At 38.1% G+C, this 22,592-nt stretch overlaps 1 protein-coding gene across 7 annotated transcripts in view; it reads right to left on the bottom strand.

The window, feature by feature from the left end:
- grip1 (glutamate receptor interacting protein 1) overlaps positions 1-22,592 on the bottom strand; it is a 550,412-nt gene that overhangs the window by 2,859 nt on the left and 524,961 nt on the right. For 5 of the 7 annotated variants that reach the window (XM_051923395.1, XM_051923366.1, XM_051923388.1 and 2 more), the window contains 10 exons: positions 21,367-21,436; positions 19,174-19,319; positions 12,039-12,183; positions 10,094-10,233; positions 8,651-8,836; positions 4,689-4,848; positions 4,344-4,455; positions 4,186-4,230; positions 2,565-2,798; positions 231-377 (listed from right to left, as the gene is read on the bottom strand). In XM_051923395.1, the coding sequence (XP_051779355.1) occupies positions 231-377; positions 2,565-2,798; positions 4,186-4,230; positions 4,344-4,455; positions 4,689-4,848; positions 8,651-8,836; positions 10,094-10,233; positions 12,039-12,183; positions 19,174-19,319; positions 21,367-21,436 (1,385 nt within the window). The remainder of the gene's footprint in view (positions 1-230; positions 378-2,564; positions 2,799-4,185; positions 4,231-4,343; positions 4,456-4,688; positions 4,849-8,650; positions 8,837-10,093; positions 10,234-12,038; positions 12,184-19,173; positions 19,320-21,366; positions 21,437-22,592) is intronic. The other 2 variants (XM_028806899.2, XM_028806913.2) reach the window with 1 other exon arrangement.

Consider the following 22,592-nt stretch of genomic DNA (forward strand, 5'->3'; position numbering starts at 1 on the left):
TGCTGCTGCTGCTTTCCCATCCACTTATCTTCTTCCACAAGTCTGCTCCTTACTGAAATCAAAAGGAGTTGATCCACTTGGAGACACTTCTTTGATTTTTGGAGTCAGACATACCTGAACAGAACTGATCCCAAGTAATAATGAATTATTATTATTATAAAAGCAGCAGCAAACAGGATCGGAGCGTCCTCAGTTATTTATCTAAGCTTAACTGTAACCCTTTTTATTACCTGTAACAGCCTGTCATATGGTTTAAGGCCTCCAAGTTCTGCGGAGCCGCCAGGACGGATGTTGTTCACGTACACCCCTTTCTCTAGCAAGCCGTCTGAAACACTAAAGCCAAAGTCTTCTGCGTCCAAATCCTTGTAGAGAGTGACCTGAACATCAAGAATAAAGACGGGTCAGTCAGGGCCAGCACAGCTGTAGAATGGTCAGTGGCTTTAAAGATGCATTTCTGGATTCAAACATTCAAAGAAAACGAAGCTGGTCACAGAGTGTGGTGCTGTGGTGACAGTTTCAGATGCCACAGTGTGGTTATTAAAATGCGTGCCAAGCTCAGCATCCTAGTTGATTCCATCATGCCAGTTTAAAGGAATGCTCCATTCAGAAATTATTTTTTATGATACCCATGTAGTGTGTAGTGGTGGCCAAGAAAAAAAAATCTCATGTTTTCATGCAGAAAGGAGAGAAAAAATCCCAAATGGTGACCAGTGCTGTTCAACAGCAAACAATAAACCTCACGTTACTCGTGTCACAATCTATATCAGTTTTTTTAGTAAAATAATGTTAAATATGCACAGTGCATACCTTAAACAGGAAACACAGTCCCATAATCCTACGCGTTTCAAATGTAGATCTGTCTCTTACCTGCTGGACTCTTAACCAATGAATGAGAAGCAGCAGCACAATAAATGTGTGGGCAGTGTTGGTCACCATTGGCTTGCAGTATATCACTTTTTTTCTCTCACTTCTACACAAAAACATGAGATTGTTTGTTTTTGTTTTTTGCTATAACTACAAATTATATGGGGTAAATAACAAATAAAAAATTGGGGTGGAGTATTCCTTTAAGCTCCCTCACAAGACATGAATTCCTTGTAAAGCAATTCCAGGAAAAAGCACTGCTGATGTGCTCCGGTTGGCCGGAAGCGTTAATAATATTGTAATGGCGTTAATTCCAGCAGCAGCGAGGAGAAGCACAGGGAGGCACGCAGAGTGAACTAGAGAAAGCAGTCTGAGCTGACAGGCTGCTATGCACTTGAGAAGGCCTCTAAAACCGGTGACCGTGTCCTCCCTGTGTGGATAGCGCTTTAAGTACTGAGAAAAGCGCTATATAAATGTAATGAATTATTATTATTATTATGGTGATGCTGTCGCCATCTTAGCATGGCATAGAAAGCTAATTAAAAGAGCAAAACAAACGAGCAAGAATCATCTGGGTCACTGCAAACCAGGAAAATCTGAAGAGGCAACACTGAGCTTATGAAACATCACTGAGGAGAGTGGGGGTCGTCTGGAAAACTGTGTTCTGAAAAAGTAGGCACATAGACAAAGACGACTTTGACAGAGGAAAGACTGATCTTGACAAGCCTTTGAGTACCGGGGCATCTTCAATGGACGTTCAGTAGCTTGGAGTAGAGCTGAGCAGATGATGGGCTACCAGGCCATTGCTCAGAGCTCTAACTCGTGTTTCTTCAGTGTTTTCCATCCCATTGTCTTGGCTTTCATTTTTGTTTTGCTCATGTTGCCTGTTATCATGTTGAGAAGGCTTTGTTTAGAATGAAATTGTGGATCCAACACAGATTATTTATTTACTGTCAGATTACAATATGCAGCAAGAATGGCGTTGATTAAACAGATGTGATTGTTGGGGCAGATGCTGAAAACGATCAGTGCAGAGAAGAGGGCTCTTAAAAAAAGACCCCAAGGCAATTAAAGGATTTTAAAAAATGTTATACAGAGAACCGTGTCAAAGGAATTTAAATGGAAACTACATCAAAGAATAATATATTTTAAAAAACACAAATCACTGAATTGATATGTTTTTTTTTTTTCAAACTTGAATCCAGAGTCCCCTAGGCCCATCAAACTAAGACTAAGATCTTTCAAGATTTAGATCAGAGGGGGCACACAGAGCATTTGAATCCACTTGTCTTGTTTTTAATATCAGTGTTAGAATGCACACCCATAATTTTCATGTTAAAACAAAAATATGGAAAAATTAAACATTTTTTCTAGGAATATTTTTTCCATTGCTATATGAGCCTTTGCCAGGGGTAGGGGGCGTCTGGTCAGCAGTGTGGTGTAGTGGTTAAAGCTTTGGACTTTAAACCCTGCGGCTGTGGGTTCAGATCCTGCTATTGACACTGTATGACCCCGAGCCTGTCACTTCACCTGCGCCTCTCCAACTAGAAAAACAAAATGTAACCAGTTGTAGCTCAAATGTTGTAAGTTGACGTGGATAAAGGTGCCAGCCACATAAGTAAATGTAGCCACAGGCAGAGCCTCTTGCCAGCCACAGTGATTTAAGAAAAGGCACAAACCTGCAGCAAGTGTGAAGTTACCTTGTGCAATTCGACAGGCGTTGGCGAGAGGATTTCCTTCATCTCCTGCTTGATTCTCCGCATGGCCACTGATTTCCTACTGATGTCACTGGGCAGCGTGTTGCTGCGATTGGCCTGGGTGTAGTGGGGTGCAGTGGAGCTCCTCTCCTGGAAGCTGGCTTGTCTGCCCAGGTGGCTGCGCATCTGGGGTGGGTCGTGATTCAAGCTCAGTGTGCTGCCCGACATGATGGTAGCCTGTGATCACACAACAATAGATACATTTAGGAAGTGTGTTGTACACTCCAAGGACTTAACTGGCGCACTCAGCCGAACAATCAAATGCAACAGAAAAAGGCCCCAGCATGCTGTTCAGTTCAAACCCAACATGCTCCTGCTGCGTGGACACACAGAACTCAGAATATTATGAACTTCTTTGGTACAGAGGATTCAGGTTTTTCTGCATAGCGTCTGTTAACTGCTTCCGGATGTACCCACATAGTGAACGTCAGATTCAACAAACACACGCTGCAGAAACCAAAGTCGAGCATGTGATATCTGCGCTGTGCTCTGGGTCGGCCCACTGTCAAGAGCCTTATATAAAAATGAGCTGCTTTCTTGGAAGTTGATAGAGTTCTTGAAAATGAGGATTCTTTTCAGTTTGGGGTAATATGCTGGGGAGTGGTGTAGACTTACAACGCAGTCACTTTGGTGCTGTAAACTGCAGTATTGGTGTGATGCGGAATCGAGTGTGGAGCACCATCACAGTGTCTGCCTGTTGCTAAACGTACACATGGCTCACATCTAAAACCAGACAGCCTTCTGGTGAAAGTGAAGCTATTGCATTATTGTACTTCTGGGCAAATGTTGCTACCCAGTTATGTCTAGTGCCACTCTCCCAGCATTCACATGGAGAGACGAGTAAAACAGGCAACAGCCTACAACCTCTGTGTCAGTGCACTCTTGGTTTCGGTGAAGTTCATAATAACTGTTGGAAAAAGAACACAGCCTGCAAGGCACAAATGTCCGCCTTGTAACAGTCGGGAGGACACTTGGAGGATGCTGCAATCCATGCCAGACTCATAGCCCCTCTCTTAGGTTGACACCCTTCTCACAATGCTGATGGCTCTCCACTTGTACCCTCGCCAATTACAAACATGCTTGGCCTGAACTACCGAGCTCCATCCCTCCTGCCCGACCTGATAGTTGCCATTGCACATTTGCTCACATTCTGCTGTCACTGCTCCAAAACCAAACCAGGCACACCGGGCTAGGCTCTCTGTTCATCTGCACTGGCTGTCCTGTGAAAGTGAAGCCTGGTGGCCTACTCAAACATGACAGCAATGTGCATCCAGAACAACATATGCTTACTGCAAAATTCGAGTGAAACCATACTATCAAATAATTAAGTAAAAAAGGGCAGGAATGGGATTTATTTTCCTTTATTATGTCTGATTAAAAACTGATACACACACAAATCAAATTTGGTCCAGAAATGACAGCTTTTAATCCATCCTTAGGCCACCTGACAGCTTGTGAATAGAGAGCTTTGATAGCAAATAAAGAACACAATGCGAGCACTGCAAGCTTATAGGAAGGAAGGAAGGAAAAACAGACAAAAAGAAAGCATGTAAGGGCAGGGTACCAAGGTGGCCAGGTTTCTCATATTCAAAAGCCTGTCAGGGTTTTCCTGGAAAAAAAGGCATCGATTAAACACGGACAGAAACCAGAGTGCAACATGGAAGCAGTCATGTCAGTGTGGGTTTCCAGTTCCACGACAGTCTTCCTGGGGTTTCTACTCACCTCAAGTTCCCGCAGAATACCAGACTGGCCACATGTCTCTAAATCTTCAAGGGCCTGGGACCAGAAATTTTCTTCTTGATCTGGTTCTGTGCCGTCGTTGCCTATGGTGAACCTGACACAGACAGCCAGTAGTTAATACAACTTCTTTCATTCAGTGTTTTACAAAAAGGAAGGTTTATTTTTCTTCTTTGCAGTTTTCTTTTTTTCTGTGCAAGAGCTTCCTGGCACTAGAAGCACATGTATGTTTGTTTTTGTTAAGATGTGTATGAATTTCTGCAAGTGATTACTTAATAAAACCAGGATTTGAATACTTATGAAGGTACGTAAGGTTCTTTCTGGCCTTACCTGCTGGTGGTGGGTCTGTCCCACTCCTCGTCACTCAGCCCCAAATCCTGAAAGATGTTGTTGTTTTTTTGCCGACTGGCAGGAGACAGGCTATCCTGGCGCTTGCCATTTCTCCACTCATGGTTGTGAAAGCTGTATCCAGTGGCTTGGTATCCTGGGCCTGCACAACCAGACGTAACAAAAGCAAGAAATGTTTTCATTAATCTCAGTGATCCAAATAAAAACACATACTACTTGTGCATTATTGATTGCTGAGCTCTAGTTAAAGCTCTCTTTATTTCCTCTGCATAGCAGTCAGCATTAAACTCTTTTCTCAGATTCCACTGAAAGCAACACAACTTATACAAGTCTAAATATTCTGTCTGTACCTAGGCCATGCTTAACATTCTCAGGATAATACAAAAAGAAGAGTGACTATTCATGGAGTGATTTGTTTGAGAAATGAACTTAACTAAACTGAAATAAAAAAAATAAATCATTTTGCTGTAGCTGACTCACATGACTGGCAAAAAAGGGGAATAAACTTTAAACTGAAACATAGGCAAAGAGACAGAGTGGCTGAAAAACATCAAGACGCTTACATCTGCTGTAGCCAAGAAGAATGGCATTGACCAACTGAAGGGCAGGAATATGTGACAAAACATTCACTCCTCACCTGAAGGTCCATTGTCTGCCACCCTGCTATAAAACTTTATAAAGTTTTAAAAGGACAAAAGACTGAGGAATGATGTATAATGTCCTGAAAATGAGCCTGGTAAGGCCTTAATGAGTCATTTATTAAAGAGTTCAACGCCCAGAGCCCGTTTTAGGAAAGTGACTGTGGTGACAGGACTGAGCAGGCCTTTCTAATTGCATACAGAATCATGTGAGCACAACATCATGACCTATTTACTGCAGTAAAGATGGGCACAATCAGCAGAGTATTTGAACACCCACTCGAAAAATCAGAATTCGAGTAAAAATAGAATCTGATTAGTCAAAGCAGCGCCTGTTTAGGAGTCTGCTGGCTGAAGTGGGAAGGTGAAACACTAACTACAAATGATTCAAAACGCTCGTCCCCCCTACTAGTTACCATAATGAGAACAATGTGGAATTGGAAAAGTGTCTGCCATTACACCCAGACTGTGGATGTAGTTCTAGGAATGCAGCAATCTAATAACTACAAAATGCTTTAATATTAGGCAATCCTTAACAGGATAAAGCCTAGAAAATCAATTATTAGTATTTATTTTTTACTTTCAGGTAAAAATAAATAATTTTCAGGTCAAAAATTTGCTATCAATTTAGGTACAGCTTCTGATTCTATGAAGTTCAAAACATCAAGCCAAGTTGATTTTAGCAGGGTGTCTGTATCTGCGTCTGGAAACCAAATTACAAAATATGGACACCTCTCCTTCAAACAAGTGGGATTGTGTCCGCCTTGTCACGGCCTCTTGTCTTTGGTCCAGTACTTATCCCCATATCCTTCAAAAAGTTGAACTTCAGTAAGTCCAAGGAGAAATGCTGTAGAAATTGTTTACTTTAACAAGGATATTTGCACTCTTTAATAACAGGAGCATGCTGGGCAGCTGTTTTGCAAGTTTTTTTTTTGCACAGGTAGTTTTTGAGCTACATCATTTATTTAAAATATATACATTAAGTTGTAGGTAGCACGGTGGCCTCACAGTAAGGGGACCTGGGTACGCATTGCATTAGCAATTCTAAATTGTCCCTAGTGTGTGCTTGTTGTGTGTGTGTGCCCTGCGGTGGGCTGGCACCCTGCCCGGGATTTGTTCCTGTCTTGCACCCTGTGTCGGCTGAGATTGGCTCCAGCAGACCCCCGTCACTCTGTGTTAGGATATAGCAGGTTGGATAATGACTGACTGACTGACATTAAGTTGTTCACTTAAATAAACTTCAATTTCCTGTTCACTGTACTGTACATTCATTATACATAATTATTGTATAAGTGAATGTTCTGGACTCTATGTTATTGTACAGTACAATTGCTTGTATTTCATTGTAAAATCTCCCATTGAGTGATTTCCTGCAGTATCACTAAAGTGAAATTGACATGGATGTACTGGATGGACCATTCCATACATACCGCTAACAAGAGTTTTCCTGTTAGCTACTGTAGTGGCCAAAATGTTAACATCCCTCATGGGGATACCTACACAGAGAAGTATGTGTTGGAGGATGCTGGAACCCATCAGAAGGTTATCATGCATCTCCCACTGATCACAATGAATAAACCAATGGAAGACTTATGGAGTTCTTTGTGATTTTATAGTTGGGAAGGCACCTCAACAGATTCGACAAACATTTGTGTTTTAACTGGGCAGTCTGTATGACATTTCTAGCATGGCCAACCTCAGGAACTTTTAGTGGAACTCCTGGCACAGGTCTCATTTATTCCAATTTGACCTGATAAATGAGCCTTCCAAATGGTGCACAAAGCCCTAGTGGTCACTGTATCAGTCCTTTTTAAGAGTAAGTATCTGGTTCACTATAAGGGGATGGAGAATTTGGGATAGCAAAATTTGCATGCGAGTTGAACATGGTTACTCTGAAGGTGGAAAAGTGTAGAGAGGGCCAGGAGGAATTCCATTATGCCTTATGACAGGGTGCCTTGAGAGGAGCTATGGTATTGGATGAGGAAGTCGGGAGTGGCAGAGAAGTACGTAAGAGTTGTACAGGATATGTACGAGGGAAGTGTGACAGTGGTGAGATCTACGATAGGAATGGCAGAAGTTTTTAAGGTTGAGGTGGATTTGCACCTTATTTGCAATGGTGAAGGATATGTTGACAGAGAAGATTAGACAGGAGTTCACGTGGACTAGGATGTTTGCTGATGACATTGTGATCTGTAGTGATAGTAGGGAGCAGGTTGAGGAGACCCTGGAGAGGTGGAGATATGCTCTAGAGAGGAGAGGAATAAAGGTCAGTAGGAACAAGACAGAATACATTTGTGTAAATGAGAGGGAGGTCAGTGGAATGGTGAGGATGCAAGATGTAGACTTGTTGAAGGTGGATGAGTTTAAATACTTGGGATCAACAGTACAGAGTAATGGGGATTGTGGAAGAGAGGTGAAAAAGAGAGTGCAGGCAGGGTGGAATGGGTGGAGAAGAGTGTCAGGAGTAATTTGTGACAGACGGGTATCAGCAAGAGTGAAAGGGAAGGTCTACAGGACGGTAGTGAGACCAGCTATGTTATATGGGTTGGAGACGGTGGCACTGACCAGAAAGCAGGAGACAGAGCTGGAGGTAGCAGAGTTAAAGATGCTAAGATTTTCACTGGGTGTGACGAGGATGGATAGGATTAGAAATGAGTACATTAGAGAGTCAGCTCAGGTTGGACGGTTTGGAGACAAAGTCAAAGAGGTGAGATTGCGTTGGTTTGGACATGTGCAGAGGAGAGATGCTGAGTATGTTGGGAGAAGGATGCTAAGGATAGAGCTGCCAGGGAAGATAAAAAGAGGAAGGCCTAAGAGAAGGTTTATGGATGTGGTGAGAGAGGACATGCAGGTGATGGGTGTAACAGAACAAGATGCAGAGGATAGAAAGATATGGAAGAAGATGATCCGCTGTGGCAACCACTAACGGGAGCAACCAAGAGAGGAATAAGAAGTAGTTGAAGAGCTAGAAGAAGAGTGGGGGTAATTTGCAGGTGACACACAAGGAGTTAAATACATATAGTAAGGTCAAATAGGGCAGAGACGTCTGCTAATGTGTGTTACATTTCATGTATCAATAAAAAAGAAAAACAAAGGGCTCAGTACTCCTCATTCTAAAACTTGGATTAACTTCCTATGTGTACTGAGTTGATTATTCGTTTTTTAACTAAGAACTTCAAATGCCTGGTGCTTAATCCTGCAGTGTAAAGTCAAAAACTTTATAAAAGTTGCTTCTTTATATTTAAATAAAAACAACTGTTGCTACCACATTCTTAACCTACAATGATACAGAAAACAAGATTTTACCTTGACTCCCATAGCCTGTGTCAATCGCCGAGCCATCCCAGGACTCCACTGCACTGTCTACACTGGGAATTGTGGTTGAGTAGATGTCGGAGAGCTTCCCTGCCTTCTGTGCAGATAACATCTCATCCTCCGCATCACTGAGCTCGCTGAGGCGCCCAGAAACTGAAGATTTTTTAGGGCTTGGCACTGTAGGAAATTAATTCAAAGTGAGTAGCACACATTGAGAAGGCCAGAATCAATAGACCTCACCTCAAAGGCCGATGAAAAACACACAGAAATACTTACATCTAAACCTTTACAAACAGAACTTAAACCACGTCACCTGTATTAGGAATATGACATTAGTAAATTTTAGCACTGCTAATAAGAAATGAAGAGGCTACAAACATACTGAACCAAATAAACATAGCTGATTGTTTAAAAGTATTACACAAAATGAATTAAGCAAATCATTTTTGCAACATTATACTTAGCAGAATGCACATATAATACGTAATAAGCAGACCAGATGTCAGGCCTTAACATTATCTGAAACTGATGGTGCCATCAAAACTTTGGGAGATTAAAAACCCGTGTCCACAGCATCCCCAGTGGAACTTTATAAAACAGAAAAAAGAGCATCACCAATAGTGCTGATTGGTGAAATTCACCAGAACATTTTTCATTACAAATATGTTTTTGTTTAATTTGTTTAGAATTTGTTTAAATATAAATATGAATAGTTTGTCTAAATAAATAATGCTTCTGCATGTCCTATGGGCTACTTTTGGTAGTGATCTGTATCATTTAAACAAAAAATTGCACTACTTCTTTATATTTTAAAAAATTACTTTTAAAATATAAAGGATTTAAACAGTTAAAAAAAAACTGACCATCAACCCCAGCAGTACCATATACACCATGAAGGGACAATAGCAGTATTAATGTCTACCATCAGTTTTTTTTTTTGCTATTTATTCTTCACACCCCAACTTCTCTGTTTAACTCTTTGATGTACAACCAAAGTTTGGAAAAGCATTCTGCTAGAAGCAACCTGCTTATCCAGTAAAAAAAATCCTTTGGGTTTAGAAGTTGGAACTCTTTGACAGAAGGAAACTGTCCGTTAGGGAGAAGCGATCCTTTGATGTGTCAGTGTTTATTTAAAGAGTCTCTCTCACAACTTTAGGAATGAGACAGCAATAGAATTCTAACAGTTTTATGAACAAATGTTGGTAACAATCTGTTTAGTCAAACTCCCATTCTGTTATCAACAGTCTGGACAGTTTAATGGTGCACTGTACTGCCACCTCCCAGAATATGTCTGTTTAAAACACAAACATGGTCCAAGTGGGTGCTGCAATCTTTTCCTTTAAAAGAATCAGAAAGCTCCTTAATGTACTGGAAATGTAACCGTACCCACAGAACAATTTATGAAGGTCTTTACTCTCAGTGGATGACACTTACCATCTCCTTGTTTCTTGATTTTCAGTGTGACCGATTCTCCAGCCATCTGCAACAGATGAATAGCTTCGCTCAAGGGTTTACCCTTCAGGCTGTTACTGTTTATTGCCAGAATTCTGTCACCAATATGGATTGCACCCGTCCTGGAATAGAGTTCATGAAAGAATGACACCTCCATAAGTGAGGCAGCACAAAGCAAATACTTAAAAGATGACTGGCAATCACTTGGATTTAACAAGTGCAGACAAGAGCAAGGCCTGTCCACCAGCAGACAGCAATCCTAGGGCCAGTACGAACTGTGTACACGGCCTCAGGGAGCACAAACACAAACAGCATTAAATATATATACATTACATAATTCATATAGAACAAGGAGTATGTTTCTAGTATTTTCATATTTATGTAAAATTTAAAAAATTAAAACTTAAAAAGAGCAATTTGTATTCAATACTGAATGGCACTATGTCATAATAATTTCTTGAATTCTTCCTTTTGCATTTTTTGTTAAAGTATGTCAAATATTAATACAACTTTCATAAAACTGCATTACTGAACATAAGAAATATTTAGTATACAAGCATTCTACTGCAGGCTTCAGTTTTATATTGCAGCAGCAAATTATTACACTGCTCCTGGTCTGCAATGGCTTTGTGAAAACACAAATCAACTAAGACATGTTAATGAGTAACATAGCATGTAAAGTCAAAATTAATCTTCACCGTTTTTGACACATTTACAACTGTACATTTTAATTCATATAAACAATGGAGAAATGGCTGTTAAGACTGAACTATACAGTTGAAACTATATTTTATATCAGTTACTCTTATTTACATTGCTGATTCCACATTAGCTTCATGTCAGTAGGGCCTGCAATGGTCCAAATTAGTTTATTCTGTAGTGTAGTGTGAGTTCAGTTTGGCTGTGTACACTTCATTGCATCTTTAGAGTCTAACTACTACATATTGGATTGGTAGAGCTGTTTGGTTGGTCCTCACTCTTATAATTTGACCGAGCTGCGTACATCTTACCTCCTCCTGGGATTTATCTGTGCGCCATTTGTTTATTTCTATTGTAAAGTCTCATACTGCACAGTACACTTGTTTGCTCTTGTGAGGACACATCCTTCATGAAGCTATATATAAAATACTTACTGAATAACAAATAGATCCAAATTACATTTTCTTGTGTGTGTAAGTTGTAATATTAGGACTTTTTAATATATTTCATTAACTAATTTATGTTTCATTTTCAATTTGGGTAATTTTTTAATACACTGGTGGAGAAGCAAAGTTTAGTAAATATGATTACATTTCATTGAGCTTTTTTATCATCATTGAAATGTTAGTAAACATCAAATATTATTACATGAATTATTTAAATTAAATTTGAAATATTAGCTGTTTATACCAAATGTTTTTATTCCTCTCTGCATGTCTCACCTTTTAGCACTGATCACTGCCACTCAAACAGCAGTAGTTTGTGAGTTTGGAGTGGCCATCAGATTTTCACATTTGCATTTTTCAGTAATCATAGGGGCATTTGGCAGATTTAGCAGTCACTGCAGGTAATTTAATTTAGGAGTGGCAGGACATCCAGAATTGACTGCATCCTTTATATTTAATATCTAACTACTTTTAAACCCAGTACCTTTCAGATTTTCTTCCATCTTCGCTCCATCCTGGTGTGTCTGAGTAAGTACCTACGTAACTGACTTTTAAAGACTGGAAATTTATCTTAAGGCAAACACGATGAAGAATGTACTTGTTTGTAAAGTTGCCACACTGAGCATTTTAACTGGAGACTCTCTAACCAGTTGGTAATACCAACTGATAAACTGAAACCATGGTGATTACCAAAGTGACTGCATGCAGAACTTGAATTGTAAAAAGGCAGAAGCAGAAGGATGACAAACGGAAAACAGTGGGCACAAATGCAAACAAATGACCTTTCTGCCAAGCCTCCCTTCGTCAAGCTGGAGATGATGATAGGGTCAAATGGTTCTTCTGTTCCCGAGATTGTAATACCCAGTGGACCTCCATAACGCTTTAATTCAACCGTGTAGATGATTGCCCCTGAGCTCTCCTGTTCATCTGCAAAACAGAAAAGGAACAGATGCAGTAGAAATAAGAAAAAAAAGTTTCTCTTCATAAAATGTGTTTTATATTTCTGTCAAAGATTCTTTAGGAAGATCCATCCAAGTATGGATCTGCTATTGAAATCTAGAGGAATGTCCCGTCTCTCTGCTTATCAGATGGTTACTTTTCTAGACTTCCTTACCTGTGCTTGGGAAATCCTGTGATTTGAAAACATGACGCTTATATATCAGCTCAAGGTACAGGCTATATCTTATAAGCCAAGAAAAAAGTGAATTAATGAAGGTGCTAACGTTAGTTAACATGGCTCTACACTTTAAAATATTTACCTGAAAGTGAGAAGTATACTCTGTTGGTCTTAGCAGTTGAAAGTAGTCCGCTACAGCTGCTGGCATGATGCCACACTATAGTTTTTTTTTTTGTTTGATTTCTCTATATCCAGCTTTTTGCTATAGTTTTCATATGTTAGATTTAATCATACTTTTAATAAGTGTCCAAGTGACTTCTAGCAAAAGCACATGGCCCCACAATCAAAGTACAACTGATACAGTGTGCATTGCATCATATATTACCATCAGTCTGGACAGCATCCAGCATCTGGGAACTTAATAGTCTGAATGGGTATTAACATCTGGGTTTTTCATTTGTATTCTTTCCAATTTTTATATATTTTTGCTGCTTTCCTTGTTTATTTTGGTGATTGATTCTGTTTTTCCCTCCCATTTTCTTTGTTTCTTTGCTGCTCATAAGATCAGCCATTCCCATTCAAAACCTGGCCTGAACTGTGAAAGAGACTGAACAAGCATTGGCATATACATAAGAAATGTGACAAACGGAAAGAGACCAATGCAGTCCATCAAGCTTGCTTGTTTAGCTAATAGCTAAGCTGTCCCAATCTCTCATCCAGATAATTCTTAAAGCTTGTTAAGGTTTCTGCTTCAAACGCATGGTTTGGAAGTTTGTTCCAGATTCCAACAACTCTTTACATAAAGAGGAACTTGCTGGCTTCTGTCTTAAATGTCCTTCCACTTAATTTCCACTGATGTCATCAAGTATGTGATTCACCATTAGTTGAAAGAATTCTGCTGGATCTGCTTTATGGATGGGTTTTGAGAATTTCAAAGACCTGTATTAGGTCCCCCTGCAGTCCCCTCTGCTTGAGACTAAACAGGTTTAATTTTCTGAGTCTGTCAGAGTAGGACATGGCCTTAAGTCCTGGGATGCACTTGACTGCCCTTCTCTATATGATTTGCTTTTCATATATGTAGAAAAAGAATTAATCTTGTGCACAGTTTAAGGGACTAATATGCATTCTTTTATGAGAAAATGCTGATCTCTTGATACTAACGGAACACCCTGTGATATTATAAATCAATGTGATCATTTTCTGAATTCTTGCTTAAAACTGTAAGAAACATGTCCCTTATGCATTAATAAAAAAGGATTTATTAATCTAACCAGACAAAATCTAATGAAGATATTAATGCTATAAGAATGTAATTTCTTTATAACTAAATGTACGGAACTATAAGAAACTGCTTTAAACTGGTCTTGTGCCTGTGTGCTGATAAGGGCATATCTTTAGGAATGTGAGTGCCCTGATAACTCTTTATTTTCGTAAGAAACTGTGCACTCCTGCATGTAATAAATCAGGATGTAACCGTAACTTACAGCAATCTATGTATGACCTCAAAATGAACTGCCATGTTTTTCTCTCTTTGGTTAATGAATAAGCTAGGTAATATAAGAGAGGATTTTTTTTCTTTTAGAGAGTCTGTCTGTTCTGACCAGTCAGTGGCACTGAGCTGGGGTGGGGTGGGGGTGGGGGGGTATTGGGGCCTGCAGTCTCTTTAACTCACCAAGAATAAAGAAATTGCTTTTTATTTTAAATTGGTGTTTTTGTATCCCGTTGTTCTCAACTTCATCGTTCACACTTTTTTGTAGTGTGGTGACCAGGACTGCACACATCACTCCAGATGTGTGTGTGTGTGTGTGTATATATATATATATAATTACTAGGGAGCTTCGCCCTCTGCTCGCTTTGCTTGCCAACCCCCGTGTTTGGTTTTCCGGATACACACTTTTAAGATTTTTTTTTCTTTGAATTGTTGCTATTTCATTAGTTTCACTTTTATTTCAGAACTTCTGTAAAAACAATATTTGTAATCTTTCGAGTCCCAATATGCTGAATCTTTTAAATGAGGTCAGTGAAACATGTGTTCAGTGACTTTGTACCATAATTCAGGATAGGTTTCTCTGTTTGGAATTTCAGCACAGACAAAGCGATCTACATCATCAGCAGTTAATAATTTTTTTGCAAAGTAACCAATAATTGCATGTCAGGTAAAACACATTTTTGAAATTCTCTGACTTAAACTTCAAAGCCTTACAATATTTACATACTTCTGACATATCACCTGTGTCCATATATTTGATCTCTATTCGCCTTTTCGTTATTTCTCCGAGTAATAATTTCTCTTTTTTGCGCTAATGCAAATGACACTGTCGTTTTTTTCTGCTTTCATATTCCGTATCTTGCTCTGCATGTGTTTCGTGCCTACGTTTTTTTTTTTTTTTTTGAGTCTTTTGAATTCCATTTTTCATTATCTCTAACCTGCTCTGCATGTTTGGCCCCTTTGTTTTGTAACCTCTTTATGATGTTTTACTTTGTTTTCTACCCTGTCTTTTATTTCTGACCTCGCTTTGTCCTGCTTTTTTTTCCAAAGACACCTGGTCTGTGGTGATTATTTTCCCTTTTTTGAGTAATAATTTCCATTTGTTTGCGCAACTGCGATCTTTACTTTCTTTTTTTTTTATATACTTTCTAATTTTCCTACTTTCATATTCTTTAACTTTCTCCACATTTGTATCGTGCAAACGTTTTTTTTTTTTTGAGCCTTTCAAATTCCACTGCTTTTATAATCTGCTCTGCATGTGTATAGCGCCAACGTTTGTGAACGTGTTTATGAAGTTCTACTTTGTCTTCTACTCTTTCTTTTAATTCTGAGCCCGACTGGACGTGCTTTGTTTCAATTCCACTTGTTACGGGCTGATAATTACTTTCCTTATTTTCTGAATTTGCACCTAGATTATTTTTTCTTTTTTGCTCTTTTTTCTCTCCAACGCTTTTGAGTCTCTTTTCTCCACACTGCTTTCTTCTTTGCTTAGTCATCAATGTTTTATTTATAACGTATTGTCCTTATACGCTTTATATGCCCTGAGACCCTGGATCTCAGTGTGTGCTCAAATCCTTCACAAGACTGAATGTGTTGCTGCCCCACTGTCTTATTTGATATTGACTGTAAGTAGGGCGTGTCTTGCAAGAATCTCATGTTCTACGTCATCTCGAGACGGTCCTGGGTCAATGTCTTGGCACAATGTCTCATGTTTAAGGTCCTCGCGGGTCTTTTAACTGTCTTCTGTGATCTTAATGTGAAGATCACGTCTCAACGCCATACTGTTTCTCTCCCGGATTTTTTTTTTTTTTATAATAGAGAGATTTATATATATTTATAGAGAGAAAAATAGAGGTCTTTTGTATTCTTTTTTTTTTTCCATTTTTAAATATAGTTAGACAAAGCAACTTTGGCATTGTTTCCAAGGCAGTGAATTTTAAGTATTAGTTGTAGTGTTCTAAAGCTCCAAGCTTCAAACTCAACAGCTTTGAATTAACTTGGCCAGAGTGCACTGAAAGCCCTGCAGCAGTTTTAAGCCTCTAACACCTGTTGATACTGACTGGCCTGCTCATCTGCTCAAGAAGAACACTCAGCCCTACCTCGGGCTATTTTAAATGCATCTAAAGCATATTTATCATCTGCCCCTATTCAGACTATCCTGTTTTCATCTTAGAAGGTTGGGACTGATTGAAACTTTACAGTGTTTCCAAGAAGTCTAATCTAAGTGTTCAGTCATTTGTGATGTCTCCTCGCCAGGAAAAGTGCGCACTCCTTTTTCTAAAGTTCACTGTCTCAAGCAATTTGTCAAGTGACAGAACAGCTTTGGAAGGTGCCTTCAGTGCCAGCTCAGATAATTGATCCTTTGTTGGAATCGTGTCTTTGTTTTTCATTTTTTTTTTTTTTTTTACTTTTTTATAGTTTATTGTTCTCGTTCCCTTGTCTTTCTTTTGTATTCTCTTTTTGTGCTATTTTTAATTTTGTTTTTCTTGTTACCTGTGTAATGCCAAAAAAGTATAAAAGTGATGGGGGCTTACACACTCCAAATACACCACAAACTAGTGCTAAATAAGCACTTCTTCTGTTTGTTTGCATGGTCAGTGAAGAAGAATCTGGAAGATGCATGCTGTCATTTTAAAATGACAAGCTTATTCTCCATTAAAACAGACTGCATTTCAGCTTTGTGCTCTTTGGTTAAGTTGCACATTTCTGTTTCCTGGGAGTGTGGCAGTGAGCTCCTCATTTTGATTGTTTTTCAGTAAGTGCAGTGTGGCATGACAGCTCTGGATTTCCAGCTTTATGTCAGTGGTGTTGCCACAGCCCAAGTCATAATATGAAACTACTCTAAGGCTTCATATGCAAATAACTGCTGATACAGTGCACTGCCATTTAATTAGGTTTACTTGTTATCCTGAACTAAACTGATGGTAATATGAACAATGAGCCTAGCTTCAATTTCCACAGGCGTATACCAAGTCTAAACCACTTTGATTTTTACTATCATAACATTTGATCACAACTAAAATTATACAAAAATAATGTGGCCTAATTTCTTGTTTTTACTCATTTTTCATATGGATTTGCTTACTGCAGATACTCTTTTTTAGTAAGCCATAGAATTACTGTTGTATTTTAAGCAGTAGAATACATCTGAAAGATCAGAGGACAGTAACAAAATCAAACAATTGTTTGCAGTACCCAAAGTAATAAAAGAATAAAATAATTGTATTTAGACCTTGTGCAGCATACCAGCAAGAAAGTACTCCCAACTAAAAGAGCATATTTTTATTAAGGCAAATTGTTGCTTCTGGAGGAGTCTTTTTGGTCTCTGCCTTCTTGTGCAGCAGCTAACAATCTGGGCAAATTATTTTTCTGTGTTTCACAGATTTGTAATTTCATATGTGAACAGTTATAGGAGGTATATAAAGCATACTGCCTAAAATAACACAAAGAGGCACAGTGAAAGATAAAGTGCAAATTCACAAGATGGGATGGGAGCAACAGCCTTGGACTCCTGCTGTTTAAGTAAAATAGCCAATTACTGTTTTAGAATTGAGGGAATATGCACCAATGACTAAAATGGTATATCTTAAATACTGTATAAGAATAAACAATGCAGAGATTGTTGTTTCTTTATTTTAATAAAAAGTTGTTTTTTTTTGCTTTTTATGATATTCTCTTTTTTAGAATGATGTGATAACAAAAACATCAGGTTGGAAAAATTAACCTGGGAGATCTCTGGGTGACCCACCCAATGATCTGGATGACCAGTCTCCATTTGTTATGGCAGCTAATCCCGTTCACACCAGGCTTTTCTTGAATATGATTATGTCAAAGAAATGGTTTTGCTTTGGCTACTTTTCTACCTACTAAAACATTACAGCATGGATTGCATAAAGGAAGACATCTTTGTAATGCATCAGTTTAAAATGCTTTTCTTGAGGTCTCCATAATGATAGTCATCCTTTCAGACTGACCCTTTGAGTGTCACATGATACTTTGCTGGCCTGCAGAACCCTCCAGTAAGAAGCGATTTTAAGCACAGGACACGTGTATTCTCAGGTGACACCTTATTCTCCATATCCTACAGTACATGCCCCGTCTTAATGACTATTCATTTGTATATGTACATCAAACAGCCCTGTGTAATATATTGTAGTGTGACCAAGATATTTTGTCATTAAACATTAGTGGATTTACTAGCATCAAAACTATCAGCATATGGGATTTCTAAAATAAAAATGTGTATCCCAGCAGACTCACTCAGCACAAACTTAACTAACTGCAAATCATACATTTTGTAAACTGTGTTATTTATGGCTACTTAATTTACACAGTTATGCATTTTTTGATGTTTAAGTTAACCAATTAATTTGTCTGAAAACCCACAAAGGATATGGCGTTCTAGTCTCCCATAGCATCTGTTACTTCTTTGTTATACCAAAGGGGGGCAGAAAAAGTTGGTGATAAAGACAATTTCACAGTCATGTGAAATGATAACAAATGACAAGAAGGATGAACTTTCATAAGAGGGTGTTGAAGTTACTAATTGCTAATAAAGTTTTGTGATTCATTATTTTGTTTATTCCAGTTTTTTCTAACATTAATTTATAGTCTGTTTTGCAATTCTTAGATGAAACAATATCCTCCACATTACATGGAACCAGTTTTATGAATACCAATAAAACATGTGTTCCCAATTTTGAAAATATTGGTGGACATATTGCTCATTGCATGTTATGTTTTGTATGAAAACATCCATCCATTTTCCAACCCACTGAATCCGAACACAGGGTCACAGGGGTCTGCTGGAGCCAATCCCAGCCAACACAGGGCACAAGGCAGGAACCAATCCTGGGCAGGGTGCCAACCCACCGCAGAACATGTATGAAAACATACTTTAGAAATACTAAACTTACTATTGAGTATTCAAGTGTCTTTACACCGGCCTCACTGATCTATTCTCTTTAACTGCTCTAATGTACAACACCACTTCTATTGGCTCGTCTTGGAATGTGAAGTACTCTGTTGGGTAAGCATGTTGTGACAGTGACTACCATTGAATCTACAACCAGGTGACTCCCCTGTTGAGTTACACAACTTCTGTTAGGTCAGGGTTTCTTACACATCTGTTTTAGGGTGATGACAAAAATAATTACAGAGCTGACTATATTCAAAGGTGCTTGTTACACATAGATAATTATATAAAGGCTTAAATAGATTCAGTGTTTGAAAAGTTTAGAATTTTAAGCACCTCCTAAAAATGTATAACATATATGTACTGTTTTTTTTTTGTTTTTTTTAAAAAAAGTACCTGAGTTGTCTTCATCTTTACGTATTTTGAGTTTGACCAAATCCTCGCACTGCTGAAGAATCTGAACAGCATCCTCCATAGAGCAGTTGTCCAGCCTGATGTTATCTATAGCTAACAGTTTATCCCCAACCTCCAGAGTTCCTGTTCTGTGAGCAGATGAAGAAAATGGTTAGCTGTCATCACCATGCCAAAACTTTAACTCAAATTTTTCAACTTCAAATATTGTTTTCTGAATATGAAATTTTGTTATTTTTACTTGTGAAGTGCAAACTTCCGGATGCTGGTTAATAGGATATAATGACTGATGGTGGGAGAATGAAAGATAACTGTAATGTGAAGAGGTCTGGCAGCTTCTTGGTTGCTGAAGGACTCCGCTCAGGGCACACTAGTGAGTTCATTACAGCCATCAGTTTTTTTTTATGCAGTAGATTAAGTTCTCTTTTTTTGTGTTTTATATACCCGCCAACATGCTCAACCTACTTCAATTTATGATAAGGCTACAGAGTGTTGTGTGCCATAAGGTCAAGTTAAGACATTATCAATTTAGATAGATAGATAGATAGATAGATAGATAGATAGATAGATAGATAGATAGATAGATAGATAGATAGATAGATAGATATTTTTAATTACCCCCTTTTGATACTTCTAAATACACCTGCTCCCCTTTTTCCCCTGTTAATTACAAATTAGGAATCTAGGAGGAAAAGATGGCAGAACTAACATTGCTCTGGGGGATGAAAAAGAACAGTATCCAAGAACACTGTTGTGCTTTGCAGGAAATTAAATATTGGTTTGATTAAAAATAAACTTTTTCAAATTTCTGAAATGTCAGCACACCCCTTAGCCACTGTGAAACAAAAGTTATTACAGAACTCTTCCAGCAGGGCAAAATTAGGTGACTTACTGGCAACAAGATAATACCAGAGTAAATAAGTTTCATTTAAGACAACTCTAAATGGGTGATTTTGAAAGTCTATGTCTCAGACACCATAAATATTAAACTTTAGTGTCCTTATCCGGTTTTTAGTGAGTCTTGAATCAATAACAAGACATCGTGCTCTAGAAGTTTATGCTTTAGTCCTGTAAGATTTAAATGCTATCTTTTCTACTGATGGCTATGCCAACATCACCTTAACCACTTTTCCTTTTTTAATCTTTTAAATTTTGTGTTTTGTTACCATTTTGAACCAGGGATTACTGCAGTGTTACTAGTACTACTGCATACATTCATCAGCTTTCAAGAACTAATGCATGATATACATAACATTTTTTATTTGCCAGACCTAGAACAATCTTTTAAGTTGGCATATATTTGTAGCCCAATAAATATTAGCTGCAAAGCAACTATATACTAAGAAGGCATTCAGCATTACTTTTTAGTTATCTTTTTTGTTGCCTGTCTGCTCTTTCACAGTATTATAAAATACTAAACAGAAAAGAATGTATCTAAAGGTGGAAATTATCAAGAACAATCATCCAGTTGTTCTACTGGATAAAGTAATTGGTGGCACCATCTGCAACTCCGTGCTCTTACACATCACAGATGATAACATGGCTTACAAAATGCAGCTCTCCACATTAATGTGAAAAGTCAAACACAGCAGACAATACATGCTTTTACCTCCTCTGTTCTAGTTATATGTCAGAGAAGTGAGCTTTATTCAAGTTTGATTAATTTTATCCACCAAAAAGACACTCTCCTGCTTTTCAATGTAATCACCTTAATTGCTCTAGAAGCAAGACATGTCTAAATGCATGGCCAAGGCTTGTGTTGATGAAAATACCTGTTGTCCAAAATTCAAAGTGATTCCACAATTAGTAAAACTTTCTGATGAATATTGCACTTTTTCCCACAATTATTAAATCTCAGCTTTTACATGAAAAAAAAAGAGTTTATATTAAAAAAAAAAACATTTAGTTTGCCTCTACAGTTTTGGAAGCAAGAATGGAGTCAACCTTTATGGGATAAGAAACTATTTCTGGACACATTGCTATCCACAATTATTCATATCTGAGTCATTAATTAACCTAATATGCATTTCTTTAAGGTGTAAGGAGAAAACGAACGTACCAATAGAAAATTCATGTGGACGGGACTACAATGTGCAAACGGAATCATTTAATGATTCTCATACAAACCACAACCTCTTGGAATGATTGTGACCATGGTCAGCGCATTAGTGATCTTACCTGTGTGCAACACTTCCTTGTTTAATGTCAGAAATGATTAGAGGGTCTCCAGGCTTCCTACTTGAAGGAGCTGAAAGCAAATCAATAAATAAAACAAAACAAATAAATGATTAGTACAGAACCTTATCTTTCTGATCCTGGTACTTCTTGTTAGTGTGCAAAGAGCTACAACCTGTCCTAGCCGTCTTTCACAGGGTAACAGCACACACGGGGAAGGAACTAGCAACACAACCAATGCATTCTGCCATAGAAAGCTGCTGGAGCAAAATTACATCTGTACAAACCAGCAACTGTGTGAAACTCTTAAATTTGAGGAAGACATTCTATTATCTGTATAAAAGAACACATAAAAATGACTGTTGTATTTGATCATAATTTTATAAAACACTTTACAACATAAAATGATTTTACTTAACAATTCTGTTGTCCAAAACACAACCAAAAACCCCATTATTTGTGCAGAAGTCCACCAGGCAGAGTCAGTATGAATGGATACAATATTTGTATAGTGCTTCTCTGAACGCCAGCCATAAATTCACAAAATTTTTTGGGGCAGAATATAAGGATGTAGTTTTTTGTAATTAACTTTAAGCAGCAGTCAAAGAAAGGCAACTCAGAATCTTCAATTAAGAAAGAATAAACTTTATTTTAATGAAAGACAGCAAAGACACTGTCAGTGCTGTATAAAAATGGAACTATAGAAATGCACATTAAACTCCAGAAAGGTCAGAATGATTTGCTTCAGGAAATGAAGGATCAGTGTGAATATTGAAGTTAATGTTTTTAGGCAAAACTGGAAAAAACATAGAAGAAATGGAAGGTAATATACAGAACACCAGGAACAAACAGAGATCAAAATCAGGAATAAAACTAATGTGTTTGGAGCTGATGTAAAGCATAAGCTCAGAAAATGCATCAGACAACTGGAAAAAAATGTAATTGCTCTAGAAATGAAATGTAAAACATTATGTAAGAAATTAATTCTGTCTGAAAATAGATCTAGAAGGAAAACTAGCAGAATTGTTGGTCCAAAAGAAACCAAATAATCCAGCAACCCGGTAAAAGTTTTATGTGAGGACTTTAAAGCAGACACATAAATTATAAATGCCTTTTGCCTCCAAGAAAAACTGTATCCATAGCTCTGGGTATCTGCCATAATTGCTGTAAAGAGGATTCCATTTTAAGCATCAAGAAAGCACTTGTGCAAAGCTAGCATTAGACATGGC

The sequence above is a fragment of the Erpetoichthys calabaricus genome, chromosome 1 (genome assembly GCF_900747795.2).
Source record: "Erpetoichthys calabaricus chromosome 1, fErpCal1.3, whole genome shotgun sequence".
NCBI lineage: Eukaryota > Metazoa > Chordata > Cladistia > Polypteriformes > Polypteridae > Erpetoichthys > Erpetoichthys calabaricus.